The sequence below is a fragment of the Gossypium arboreum genome, chromosome 6 (genome assembly GCF_025698485.1).
Source record: "Gossypium arboreum isolate Shixiya-1 chromosome 6, ASM2569848v2, whole genome shotgun sequence".
NCBI lineage: Eukaryota > Viridiplantae > Streptophyta > Magnoliopsida > Malvales > Malvaceae > Gossypium > Gossypium arboreum.
In genome coordinates this window covers 23663708-23678647 of record NC_069075.1, presented here as the reverse complement: position 1 = coordinate 23678647, position 14940 = coordinate 23663708, and the positions used below count along the sequence as shown (strand labels likewise).

The 14940-nt window shown below is 34.6% G+C and overlaps 1 protein-coding gene across 2 annotated transcripts; it reads right to left on the bottom strand.

Moving 5' to 3' along the window:
• Positions 1–10381: 10381 nt before the first annotated feature.
• LOC108484108 (SH3 domain-containing protein 3) lies at positions 10382–14738 on the bottom strand. 2 transcript variants are annotated; one of them, XM_017787771.2, is made up of 10 exons: positions 14420–14738; positions 13543–13665; positions 13060–13129; positions 12778–12932; positions 12410–12511; positions 12088–12288; positions 11929–11991; positions 11754–11843; positions 11368–11442; positions 10382–10946 (listed from the first exon to the last, which is right to left on the bottom strand). In XM_017787771.2, the coding sequence occupies exons 1-10, from the start codon at positions 14477–14479 to the stop codon at positions 10827–10829; spliced, it is 1059 nt and encodes a 352-aa protein (XP_017643260.1). In that variant the 5' UTR covers positions 14480–14738; the 3' UTR covers positions 10382–10826. The 2 variants fall into 2 exon arrangements, with proteins under 2 accessions (XP_017643260.1, XP_017643261.1); XM_017787772.2 differs by having other exon boundaries at positions 12088–12285.
• Positions 14739–14940: the final 202 nt, after the last annotated feature.

The following is a 14940-nucleotide window of genomic DNA, read 5'->3' as shown; positions in this document are numbered from 1 at the left end:
TCAAAGAGTTTCATCGAAGTTTACAACAAAATCACATATTCACTACAAGCAGTTTTCCTGACCAACAGTCACTAAGTTGTTTATAACTGGAGCTACAAAACTCAAAATCAATTGCCGTTAATTTTCCCCGAATGTAGACTCATGTATCTTTCACCCATAAAATTTTCAGAATTTTAGGTTTGGCCAATCAATACCAGATTTTTCTTAAAGTTTCCCCTGTTTCACTGTTTGACTAATCTGACCACTCTTACCTACGAATCAAATTTTTCATTGTACAGAATTCATAATGTGTTCTATTTGATTCCATTTGAAACTAGACTCATTAAGGAGTCTAAGCATATAAATCTTATCTTATAACCATTTTGTACAAATTATAATGATTTTCCAAAAACAGAACAGGGATTCGGAGTCATTCCGACACTGTCCCATACACTTTAAATATCTCTTTATAGGAAATTTCTTTGCTTCCACGGTCTCTTTTATAAGAAACTAGACCAACTAAGCTTCGATTACATATCTTGTTCAGCCTATAATTCCACACCAACAATTTATAGTGATTTTCTAAAATCACGTTACTGCTGCTGTCCAAAGCAAATTATTACAATTTGCTCTTAAATTTCAAGTCCAAACACCTATGAACTTACCATTTGAGTTTAAGACATATCATGGCCACATCATATCTTATCAAATCAACTCATTATGTCCTATTATGATTGAATTTACTCAACGATTAATCGCTTAAAACTTACCTCGGAAGTGGTCGACGATTAGATATCCACGGCTATTCGTTTACTTTCTCTTTTCCCCTATCCGACTTTGATCCTCTTTGCTCTTAAGCTTAAGTAAAACAATAGATTGCTTAAGTACTTAACTAATATTATTCACTTAAAAATCACATTTGGCAATCACCATTCAAATTCAACTCAATCACAACATGGCCGAATACACACTTCTCCTACTTCCATTCTAAATAAAAGTTTATCGAGCTTCCATCTTCATTTAACTATGTACCATTTAGAACTATCAATACTTTACACCCTTTAACAAATTATAATCAATTGCCAAATGCATCTTTGACAATTTAAACCACACAACTCAATTTCTTACAATTTAAGCTTAGAAATTTCTATTCATGAAAATTTTAGCAACATGGAGTCCATTAAACACTCCAAAATTTCATTTGAACAACAATTGTTCAACCTTCTAGCAAAATTTCAATCTGGACAGCAAGCATTATTTTCTTTTATTTCAAGCATGGGCAGACCAATTTCTCCACATTTTACAGCACATTCAAATCAGCATTTACATGCTGGAACAATTTGTTTTCAAGCTGAAATTTCCAGCAGTCATTTATGCATTTAATTGTCAAATGGTTACGTCACTACTAACAATTGAAACTTAGTAAGATTAACATAATATTTTAGCTATTAAACTCAATTTATCAACCCCTAATCGGCATGAAAATAGAACCATTAATTTGTTCAAATTTTGGACAGCATAACGAAGGCACAAAATTGACGGTAGTAATTTTTTACAACTAATCTAAGAGCTTTTCTTTTCTACAACCCACATTCATGCCTTCCAACCACAATCCATCATCATTTTCTTTAAAACAAAGTTAAAGATAGAAGAGAGCTTGGAAAACTTACCAACTTAGGATACAACTCCTAAACAAGCTAAATCCTTAGTTTCCTTCAACATGCAAGCTGTCTCCATTTTTCTTTTGTTGCAGCCCTCTTCTTCTTCTTCGATGGATTACTGAGTTACTTGAAATTTCAGCTACCTACCTAGCTAAAATCATAGTTTTCCTCCTTCTTGCCATCTTCTAAGCTAAAAATTAAAGCAACCCAACTTTCTTCTCCCCCAAGTCACGGCAATGGAGGAGCAAGGTGAGACAACCTTTTTTTTTTTTCATCACCCTCTCTTTTCATTTCTTTAATACTAACCTCTTATTTTATTCTTTCTAACATAACACACTAGCACAACATGTTTCCAACATGTTTCCACCCATAGCATGGCCGGCCACTATGCTTAATTTTGGGTAATTTGCCATGCAAACCCATCTTTTTCACAACATGCATTATTAGGCCACTTTACATTTGCCTAGCACATTTCTAAATTTTCTCACATAAGTCCTATTTGATAAAATTCACTTACAATTAACAAAATTCAAACATGAAATTTTCACACATGCATATGTACATATAATGAGCATCAACTATAATGGTTAATTATTTTTATGACTCGGTTTTGTGGTACCGAAACCACTTTTCGACTGGGGTCACTTTAGGGGTGTCACAGGCTTCCAATAATAAACCATGAAGGACACTTTTGAGGCAGACTCTGTGCTACGTAATTAGCATATCCTACATGGTCCCTAAATGAAAACAGTAAGACTAGTAAGTATGATATGTATCCATGGGTATAACAATAAGGTAGTTAATATGGTTAAGACTTGTATAGAGATAAGGAATTAAAGAGATATATTTAAGTAATGAAAATGTAACACCCTTAACCTGTATCCGTCGCCGGAACAAAGTTACTGAGCATTACCAAAACTTTCAGAATATTTTTAGATAATTTACAACAATTACTATTCACTTTCCGAAATTATTCGTAACGTCCCTTAAATGGACCCTCGAGACCCAATATAAGCATTGGAATCGAATTGATACTTAATTGGAAACTCTAAAAATTTTTCGCGAAATTACAAAAATTTTCTAAGTTACAGGGCTCACACGCCTGTGTGGTCCAAAGGACACACCCATGTGACCCTGGGACACGCTGGTGCTACAGGCCGTGTTTGACCCTGTGTAACTCTCTGACTTGTGCACACGGCCATGCCACACGCCCGTGTCCTGGGCCATGTGGTTAATTAAATTCTTCAAATTTAGGTGCAGGTTTCACACAGCCAAGACAGACGCCCGTGTTCTAGGTCGTGTAGCACACAGGACTGAGAAACACGCCCGTATGCTCAATTCTGAGCATACTATTTCTCAAATTTTAGGTGCACGGGACACACGGCCTAACCACATGCCCATGTACCAGGCCGTGTGTCACACAGGGTCTAGACCCATGCCCGTGTGTCTACCTGTGTAAATGAATAAAGCCATTTCTAGCTTCATTTCCCACCCAAAATCACACCAATGACTTGCATTTAAACTCACATCCAAATACCAACCATTTTAGGCATTCAAATTAAGCAAACTCTATCATTCAACATGGCATATCATTAAATGCCTACATGTTTATGATCTTACCTTGGTATATTCCATATGTTAGGTATAATTTGAACAACCATTTAACATGTATGTAGCTGTCATAATATGACATTACAAGTATATAAAAAAACAACCATTACTAGCCATTCCAATAGCTAGATTACAAACCACATATTTAAGCCATTTATGGCCAAGTTAGCCTGTACATGTCATTATACCAAAATGGTTTTACTATATATACCCAAAATAAGCTAGTGGATAGTGTGATGATGCTCCAATGACCTCCAACCTTCGCGAGCCTTCGAGCACTATAAAACAAGGGAAAATAAAACAAAGTATAACAGAAACTAAACTTATCAATCCCGATTATTAAATCTAAGCATACAATATCATGTTTTCCATCCATTTGGCAAAATTGCCTAAACACATGCATTCAATCAAACATGTTAGCCATAAAATTTTCATATACATCAAGTAAACATAGATGAGCTCATCATGCAATATTCTTTCAAGACATTATCATTTCATCTCATAATTCTCTCATCATGCTAAGAGTTCTGTCTATTGAATCATTGAAATTCCGATGGATACTCAAGCAATACACTCGAGGTGTACGATTCAATAACCTTTCAATTCTTATTCAAGAGTACTCATAGGGCACTTAATCAAGGACCACACTCTCAAGCCACATATCCTATTATAGGATTACCAGTCCAGGCTAAATCCATTATGTAACGTATGCTTAGAATAGCTCAATTAGGATTACCAATCCAAGCTAAACCTTAATTGTAACATATGCTCGAGAGGGATTATATCAGGATTAGCTGTCCGAGCTAAATCCATTCTATAATGAAGTCAATAGGATTATTTTTCTGAGCTAAATCCTATCAGCAACAAATGCAGGACGTCATTCATTTCAGGAAATCACATATATTCATCAGAATTCAATATTCAAATAGAGCTTAACCCTTTTTCACTGTTTCAAACATGTATTCAGTTCTTCATCATAGAAATCAAACAATTCACATCAATATAAGTCATATTCCATACAAACACAAAATTCAATTTAACATATTTACATGCTCGATTAAGTTACTCGAACTTACCTCGACACTTTTTCGCGTAAACAATCTACTAATCCGAAATATTTCTTTTTCCTCGATAACCTCAAATTTGTGTTGTCCGAATCTATATAAATAACTTTATAATCATCAATTTCACATATTTCATATTCAATTGGACTCAATTTACGTCTTAGGCAAAATTACCATTTTGCCCCTAACTTTTTCATAATTTCCAATTTCGTCCCTAGGCTCAGAAAATGAAATATATGCAATTTACTCCCTAATCCAAGCCTAACCAAAATTTCAATATAGAATTTACAGCACATATTTTCTATAAATTTTAGAATTTTTCATCAATTTTCACAACTTTATGCAACAGCCCAGTTTAGACCCTAGTCGGAATAGTGGTTTCAGGACCACAAGTCTGAGTTAGAAAAATATTTTAATATTATTTTTCATGCTTATTATATGTGAATTAACATCTGTGAAAATTTTATATGAAAATTTTTATCATTTGTGTGCTTAATTTGCAAAAAGGACCTAATAGCGTAAAATGCAAAAGATGTGTTTTATTTGCTAAAGTGTCAAATTGCTATGCCTTTATATATGTGGAGTCCTTATGATGAAATTATACCATTAAATTAATGCATGGACATATTTGGTCATGACTTAGTGGATTTCTAATGATATTATTAAGGTTAAAAATGGTATTTGATTATTAAATGAATTATAATAAAACAAAACATGAAAATTAAGTCATTTGTGTTCATATAGCTGAAAATTAAAAATAAAAAATAAAAAATAAAGGAAAATAGTTTAGGGTTCGGCTAAGAGATTTGGTGATTAAGGTATGTGTTTTAATTCGTTTTTGATGATTTCTATGTTTTTGTGATTGTTGCTATGTATTCTATCAAGCCCATGTCTCAATTTCTGAAATTGTTGATGATTTTAAGTTGAGTCATTGATGAGACTATGAGTTTTATGAAGTTTGTTGATAGTATATGGAAGCTTGAAGTTGGGTTAACATGTTTTGTCTTTGAATTTTTGATGAATTGGAGTAATTTGGGCTAAATTGTGAAAATGAGAAATTGAGGGACTAAAATGTGAAATAAATGAAATATATGGGCTTATATGAACACTATGAAAATCCGGCTAAGCATGCATATATGGAAATTTTGTATAATTTGTGATTTTTGTGGTTAGGGACTAAAGTGTTAAAATATTAAAATTTGAGGGTTAATTTGTAAAATGCCCTAAATATGTGTATATGGATTGAATTGAATGATTTAGTAAATAAAATATTTAAATTTAAATGTGTATAGATCAAGAACCAAAGAAAAAGGAATTAGATCGAGGAAAGTCGAAAGTCGTCGAGTAGTCGATTCCGTTCGTTCAAACCCGTACGAGGTAAGTCAATATAAAAATAAATGCGTTAAATTGAACTATTAATTGCTTATGTGATATTTAAATTGTGTTGAATGGATTTTGAGAACTCAAAATATGGAATCCGAGAAAGTTCTGATATTGTGGCGACGTCCGAAAAGCCCCGTACGAACCATAGGAATAGTTAGGATACATATGTCATGACATAGGATCTGATATGTGCTTTCGTTTAAGACCACGTCTGGGATGTTGGCATCGATATATGATTTACGTGTAAGACCATATCTGGGACATTGTCATCGTATTTGATTTCGTGTAAGACCCTATCTAGGATAGTGGCATCGATATTTGATACATGTAAGATCACATCTGGGACGTTGGTATTGTACGAGCTTTCCGAGTTATCCGAGTATCCTTATTGATTTCGAATGATTCAACGGGCATTTCAAGAAATGAATGGTTATGTGAGTAAGTACTCGATTCAGGTATGTTTGTAATATACATTATGATTAAGAATGAAAGGTAAGTATATGTTTATATAGGAACATATGAAATGTGTTAAGTTTAAGTGACTTCTGAACAATTGAGTTTTATGAGAATTATGGATATGTGATTATGTTTTTCCATGAGCTATATAAATGAAATGATTTGGAAACATCTTATGTGATGAGTTTATTTGTATATGGCTTACTAAGCTTTGGAAAGCTTACTTTGTGTGTGTTTTCAATTGTTTTATAGATTATCGAAGCTACCAAAAGCTCGGGGATCGTCAAGGATCATCACCACACTATCAAACATTATTTTGGTACATTTTTAAAATGTATATATTGAAGTATGGCATGTATAGGCTAGAAGCCTTTGAATATGTTTTGAGAGTATATATCTATATATATCATGCCATGAGATATGGCTTGATTTTGAATGCAACTATGGTGTGATTTTTGGTAAGTTCTTGGTATGTGCCATTGTGGAATTTGGTAAGTATTGGCATGAGAACGAATGAAGTAAATTAAGGTTATGGAATATATGTTTTGGTATGATTTTGACTTATGATTTGGTATGGATTATAATCATGAAATTGGTTGGTGATTATATGACATGAATAATGTATGTTTTGTGTTTGAAATTAGTTGGAAATGTGGTATATTTGATACTTGAATTCGGCTTGTGGGTATGACCCAATATGGGTGGCAAATTGGCCTTACAGATGGCCTATATTTGCCTACATGGTTGAGCATACGGGTTTGTGTATTGACCGTGCCCTTCAATGTTTCTTTTAGAAACAAGTCAGTCTCGAGCACAGCCTAGACACACGGCGTGTCTAGTGGCCGTGTAAGGCACACAACCTTGGCAAATGGGCGTGTATGGCCATTTCAAAGGGTACACGGGCTTGACACACAAGCGTGTGTTCAGCCGTGTGACCTAAGTCAGTTTCGACCACGTCCAAAGCACACGGGCGTGTCTTCGGCCGTGTGGATAAGTCAGTAGTTTTGCCACGGCTTAGACACACGGGCATGTCTAATGCCGTGTGAGGCACACGGCCTGTTCACACGGGCGTCTGACCTTTGTAACCTAGAAAATTGATAAGTTTCAGGAAAATTTTGTATGATCTTGGTTTAGTCCCAACCCCTTTCTAAAGCATGTGTGAGGTCTCGTTGACCTACATAAGGGACTTTATAATGATGTGTGATTTTGATGCTATGTTGATTATGAAATGAATGTGAATTGTTCCAATATGTCCGGTAATGCCTCTTAACCCTAGTCCGGCCACGGATACAGGTTAGGGGTGTTACACTTTACATTTTAGTCCCTAAATCATGTTTTCATCAAAAATCACTTTGTAAAAGTTGTTTATCTATCAACAACCTTTAATTTTCTACCATAAATTTTAAATTTTCAGCAAATTCATCCATGACCTAATTTCCATACCTTGATAACTTTTCAATTTGATCCTCCAAATAAATAGATTAAGCTATCCAGGTTTCAAAAATATCAAAATTACTAAAAACAGGATAAGGAAACTTACCCAATTAAGCCATGAAAGTTTCTTCTTTCTCTCCTAGGGTTTCCATGTATTTTTAGGGAAGAAGGTGAGTAAATAAGATGATATTTTCTTTTACATCTTTTAATTAATTAAATTATTTCAAATTCCAATTTAGTCCTTGCCATTTTTCTAAATTTCCATGGATGAGTCACCAAAATATCTACATACTTTTCTTTAATGATCTAATTACCATATAAGGACCTCTAGTTTTGAATTCCATAGCTATTTAATCCTTGTAGCTACTAGAATTCAACTTTTGCATTTTATGCGATTTAGTCCTTTTCATAATTAAGCACATAATCGATAAAATTTTCTTATTGGGATTTTCACATGACATGTCTAACATAATACGGACCATGTAATAAAATAAAAATAAATTTGATTTTTGGATCGGATTTGTGGTCCCGAAACCATTGTTCTAATTTCAGTGAAATTGTGCTGTTAATATATTCTGGAAATGAATGTAAACATGGTATGCTCTAAAGGAAATCTCGATCATCTATGTATGGGCCTCTTTCTGAAACTCGATGGAATTATAGCTTAATGATTGAAGGATGTAGGTAATGTCTCAAAGACACTAAAGAGATGGAAAAAGGGCTTAGAGTAAGGTATGGGAATGAACGTGAGTATAAGAATGGTAATTGAGGAAGTAATCGTTAAACGCAAAATAAAGAATAAGGGCGACGAGACGATAATCGAAACATTGAATGTAACGCACAAGTATGATTCAGGTGAGTGTTTGACTCACTAAGTTCTTCCAAACTTACCTCTATATATTAGGTTTCAGGTGGGTTTTTAGGGTCTTAACTTGGAGGGATGACATTAGGACTGCGTCGAAGGAGTGGCGTATTGGGCTATTATGCATACAAAGTGAGCTTGGTGGTGAGATCAAGTCTGAGTTGACACATTTTTATAGAAACCTTTTTTACGAAGTAGCTATTTTAGGCCAGGGCTTCAATTTGGTTGTAGTTGTAACTCAATTCTCGACGTTTTCTAGTAAGATTTCTTCATTGTTTATACTTACGTATTTTATTAAGGATATTTTAAAGTTGAATAGTTGTATTCGATTGAAATTTGTGCAATTAAAACTAAGTTTTAATTGTAGAAGACTGATAATGCTCAAGATTTGGATTCGGTTTATCCGATCGACTTTGGGGTGTTACAACCAATCTATTGGTAAACAAAGCTGAAAGCTTTTAAAGAATTTGCAGAAATCATATAATTTATTAAATTGTCAAGCCATCTATTTATACAGCAAATTTTTAAAATTAAAATGCAGAAAAATATTCTACAAATCATAATCTAAACTGTTTTTTGACTACTTTATTTGCCTAAAAATAAGGGCTGATATTTGTGTAAAGACTAAGACAAAATATAACTAATGTAGCTTCAAAAATCATAAAAGTTAACAGTCTCTACTTGCCCTAAGTTTTGCAACCAAACGTTTATTTCACTCATTTTTGTTATTCAATAAGAGATGGAATTCTTGTTGCTCTTAGTATAGTTTTTGTTGTTTTAAGAGTTGTGCTTCTAGCATTTTTTATTTGCCTTGTTGAGGTTAGTGGTAGTACTACAGCGGTAGAGAATACTAATAGTAATAGGGATAGGTTGCAAAGCATATACCTGATGGAGGTAGGTAAGATTGTCTAGCGTTGGTCCAAGGCTAAGATGAGTTTGGCTAAGTTTGTTTTGCACTTGGTGAGGTTGGTTTTAGGTTGATTGAGGCTCTTGTATTATGACCTCTATGTTGTCTAAGATAACAAGGTTCGAGTGAGCTATGGCAGTTCGATCTACGCTTACTACACCAATTGTTGATACGAAGTAACAAGGAAAGAAAGGGTGGAAAAGGTGAGGTTCAGTTCACCCAGGTGAGGTGGAGAGAAAGCAATTGGAGAATAAGGTGAAGGAATGAGTAGGATGGGTGAGCTTCCTTGAGAGAGAGAGAGAGAGAGAGAGAGAAAGAGATCCCTATTCCTTCATGTACCCTGGCTTATATAGTGGGTTGTCTTATGTCCTGTAGCGCTGCATGGCAAATTGTACAAATGTTCATATAATTGTACAGGCTAGTTAGAAGTCAATGGTCAGGGGTCAGGTGCCAAACGAGCATTGCTATTGCAAGTTAGTTGTTGTTATAGTACATATCATGTGGTCTTGTTTGTGTCATAGGTTGTCTCTACTCTAACAACTCCCTCCTTAAAAGTACTCAATGACAGGTGAGGTCACCATAAGGGGTCTGGGTGAGACCTCTAGAATCGCCACAAGGGGTTCTCTAGTGGAGCCGCTCATGGGTCTGCCACTTGGCTGGAAGGGTATAGCAATGGTGGTTAATTTGCTTGACATATATAAAGAAGTTCAAAGGAAATACGTATTTTTTTTTAATGTTTTTTCTAAGTCATTAAAACAAAACATCTCGTAAATTTTGGAAGTTCTTTCACATTTTGGTTTTGTTTTGCTTTCCCCGTCTCAGCGTTGAATATATATTGCAAAGCAAAGACAAAAGCAAATATATACACATAATATAATAAAAAGACAAGCAAAGGGTGGGGCCATAGTTCTTGTTTGAGACACGACATAACTAGAACATAGGAAAATATATGAAGCGGCGTTTGGGGTGAATATCTAGTTCAGTGTTTACTCGAGCATGTTTGTATAAATGAAGAGTTTGGCAATGTTTGGTAAAGCTCAAATCAAGTAAAGACTTTGTTTGCTTTTATCGTTCAAAATAAAACCATCCCCTCAATCCTCAAACCAAGGTTCAATTCCATGACCTCCCAACTTGTATTAAATACCACATAGCACACACGCATGTAGTACAAAAACATAAAACCGGTCCCCTCAATGATGCAGTCAACGAAACAATGCATTTTGTCCAAGTCAATAAAATCTTCACTTATACAAACATTGCCAAAATGAATATAAATACCAACACATTGTAACCTTTCTAGTATCTCAATATACATACAAAGCAAGAGAATGAACATTGCGAAAGAACCCATGATGTCTTTTTGCCCAATAACAAAAAGAATTGTGCAATGAAAAAAAGCTATGCCTTCCTTTTTTTTCTTTCTTCTTTCCCTTTTCCGGAGGGGTAAATGTTTAACTCATGTTTATAACTCAATAGACTTCACCAGCTGGATTACTCGATGGAAGTCTCTGGCGCTTCTCAACATAAGCTGATGGAAACCACCCTGCTTTGCCCTTGCATTCTCCTTCTGACCATCCAGTTGGACTTACCTGCATGGGCATACAGTGTTTTAAGAATCAGGGCAAGTAAATAAGAAATTCAACCCATCAATTTTTATTTTTTTTTAAATGAAAGCTATAACCTAGACAAGTTTATTAGTAGTGTTATTTGTGTGGGCATTAAATCTAATGCTTAAGCTAGAGCGAATTAAATGTAAGACTGAATGCGACAGGACCTAGAGTATCCAGTAAGATACCTCTTGCACAACATTTCATGTATATGGTGGATGAGTAGCAATCTATGCACCACAGTTTAAAAGGCATCCAGCATTATTCTTCCATTATGTAAGATTGCAAAATCAGCTTCGACTTATCTCTGTAACTATAACCTAAGATCACTCCAGTCTCTCGAGCTAAATGCAACCTATACGTACCACTTAGATGTAAGACTAAGGAAAGGAAAATAGAATACCTTTCGCACAACAACAAAGTCACCTATTGACAAGCTCAGTTCCTTCTCAGATGAAGCAGAAAAGGGATATGTTGCCTGTGACAAGAAACTCAAAATATTAGTACTTCACATACCTGAAGGGAACCAAAGTGTAAGAAGAACCCCTTCGACTTAGAGAAGCTAACAAGTTAAGGCAATTACTTCATTCATTCTAATTTTAATGGCCAATAAAAATTGTAAAAAGCAAGTCTAACAACTTAAGTCGATGTCTTTGACCATAATCAAACAATTTTCTGTTTTATTTTTCCTCTTTTGCCTCTAATCTCATGCTTTTATGAAATACATGGTTTCTTAATGAACCTAGTAGCTAGAACATTCTTCAAATTTCCAAGATTAGGTAAACTTACTTCAGCCAAGTAATACATAGTTTTCTCTGAGCCATTCTCAGGTACAATCACGGGAGGAGCAGATTCTTTGCGCTGTTTCTCAGAAACCATCTACCAAGTTCGACACAAAGATATAAGTTCCCATAATTCAAAATAAAAGGCTACTTTACCCGAAACAAGGAAGCCAGGAAATAACCTCAGCTTCAATCTCATTAAGAATTGCAGCCACTCTTAAATGATAAGTCTTTTCCCCTTCAACCTATAAATGCATAGATCAAAATCTTGAATATCATCTATGAATTAAGATAAGCTTCAAGTTGGAGACTGTATACACTGAAGTAATGCACATCTATACCATAGCTACAAGCCTCTGTAAAGTTAATCTTTGCTGCTGTGCTTCAACAGCAGCCAATGCAGCAGAAGCTTCTTTACCCAGAACTGCCATATTTGCTTTCAGTTCCTGCATCTTTGCTTCAGCAGCATGCAACTTCGCAACATTTTCAGGAATTGGCGCTTCTCTTATTCTTGCTTGTCTTCTGGAAATATCTGCTGCCTGCTTGCTTATCATATTTAGTATCAGTTGTGTATTTCCGAAGACAATCTTAAGAAATTTAAACTGTTGTTTAATATATAGAAAATTACTAATGCAAGGGGTGCTGTTCTGTATGATTACTTACCAGTGCCTCAGCTTCCTGCCTCATTCGACTATAGCGTTGAGCAAGATGACGAGCATCTTCCAAAGGAGCACCAGCACTCATTGCTCTCAAGGGATCCAAAACCTTACGTATTTTGAAATAGAAGGGTCATGTTTCTAATCAGCACTAGTTATTCTCAATAAAATGTAACAAAAGCATGCAACAGGACAAAGGACATACAAATTCTTTGAATGCATACAAAAACATAGTCTGGTAACATTTAGCAAGGAATACAACGAAAGCATCATACTCATTTTGGATTGAATGTGTTTACAAGTACATAACTAAAAATTTATTTTATGATGTGATGAAAAGAGTCTTTCAAAACACAACATCCGATAAATGTCAACCTGTTGGGATAGCAACTTAATCAAATCTTCTTGCTCCTTCTCTACATGTTTACAACCATCACCATAAATAGCTGCAGCTTTGGCAAGAACATTTTCGTTGATGTTTTCACTGTTTTCAGTTCCATATCGGCAGCATTCTTCAGAGAACTTGGTTCCTGATTATCATAAAGATTAAGAACCATAAAGATAAAGCTTTATCTTCACAATATATGTTATTTATTTCAATCGCACAAAATTCATGTCAGAACAACAAAATTAAAAAGGTATGAATTAATGCTGCACCTGTTTCAATATGCTTATACCCGATGGCTGTAAATGCTTCTGCAGCTTTAATAACTTCTTTTTGAAAATCCTGAAAGGAAGAGCGGTAAATTCGTTAAGCAAGCACTCCATGGGTATTAAACTTGCAGTAAATATAAAAGAAAATTAAGAGAAATTAGTTTTTATGAAAGTTAGGCAAATTGAGAAACTAAATATCAGAATATAGTACAGCCATTAGTAGCTCTCATAATAAATTTTGTTCCTCCAACCAGGCGCACTCGCAGAGTAACTGTTACCTTTGAAATTTTATTTAGTTAAAATGACACCAAAGGGATTTAACTGAAGTACTTAACTGTAACTCAAGTAGATAGGATGCACTAAAGTTACATACTGAAAATGGCTTCATTTGTGAAGATATGAATAACATGGATTCACAGAGAACAAAGCAATATGACAGGATTATCAAATTAAGTTTCACAAATTTATGATGGAAATGTTGTTTACCCTAGCTGAACGAGTGGACTTGTACAATTTGTCCAGTTGTTGATGCCTTTGCATCTCAATCTCGTCAATAACTACAACATCTGAGCTCTCATAACCAGTTCCACTGAATTGCTTTATTACGGCCTGCAAAAAAAATTCTTTTAACTCAATAGGAGAAGACATTGATCATCTGAAGAAAAATGCAACTAGCAAAACTAACATAAACATAAGAATTAAGGGTAACTTGTCAGGACTCAATTAAAACAAAATTAGCCCAGTTAGAATAAGATAGGATGATATTGTTTTCGAGTAAATGATCCTAACAAGGTAAACCAAATGAATGACATCCATGCCCATGTTTAAACCAAATGCAAAAACACTTGCAAAGATAAAAGCCAATCAATCAACACTTGGAAGCACTTGAGATCTTACTGATTACTCAACTTTCAGGTAAAGGATGAAGCTTTGCAATAACAAAAGCTTCTGGAAACTCTGCATCTACTCTTTTCCCTATGTTAGAAAATGTAGGGCAATCTAATGGTAGGTACAGTTTTTTGAGAATATAGCAGAAAACAAACTCAAAGGACATGGAACTAGCTAATTTACCTAAAAAAGAATGATTCGTCTTTGATGATTATAAATTACAATTTAACGTTTAGAATTAACTCCACAATTAAATATTTAATTCTTGAAACATATACATTAGGCCCCCAAACTTCTAGAAGTCAAAGTAATTAAACAAATCTAATTCTGTAATCCAAGACTAAATAAAATCTTTGCTTTCATTTTCCCAGATTTCCTCCATTATCCTGACAACCAAATCAACAGAACTCGGTTCTCATTAAACCCAGGAAAATAAATTAAAAGAGAGAGGAGTGAAGGGTTGTGATGAAATTGCCTGCTGTTGCTTGGCAACTTGTTCTCTGAGCTTGCTGGCTTGCCTTCTAAAAGCATCCATTGCTGCCTCTTCTAGTTCTACCTCCACTCAACACAACGAAACAGATTTACAGAAAGAAAAAAGTACTAGTTTCTTGAAATTTGGATTTTATTTTATCGATTGATCGACTTAGCAGATCTGGCAGCTGGCTGGCTACGTTTGAGTGACCAAAGCCTTCGATTACCTCACTGTCGTCTCGTAATTTTTGTTTTTTTCGGGTTGATGCAATAATTAATGGGCTGCTTAATTTAGGATAGCTCTGAGCCAACCTATATTTCTTTGTCGGCCTTCAGCTCAGCTAAATTTGCTGGACTGGACTTTTATCATTTCAGCCCACTAAATTTTAAATAATCATTCAAATATTTATCATTTCATTGCAATCAATTTCTTAAAAACAATAATATAAACTTGTTAAAAATATTTAATTGATATTTGAATTTTATTTTGTATTTACTTGTATTTCGTTACGCATTGCTCTTAAT

What these genes read in the sequence shown, in the direction of transcription:
- LOC108484108 (XM_017787771.2), bottom strand. Translation starts at nt 14,479, where the DNA reads ATGGATGCTTTTAGAAGGCAAGCCAGCAAGCTCAGAGAACAAGTTGCC. An exon ending in AAGTTGCCAAGCAACAGCAG is followed by an intron (nt 13,666 to 14,419) that starts GCAATTTCATCA and finishes TTTTTTTTGCAG; the next exon opens with GCCGTAATAAAGCAATTCAG. An exon ending in TTAATGAGATTGAAGCTGAG is followed by an intron (nt 11,844 to 11,928) that starts GTTATTTCCTGG and finishes CGAACTTGGTAG; the next exon opens with ATGGTTTCTGAGAAACAGCG.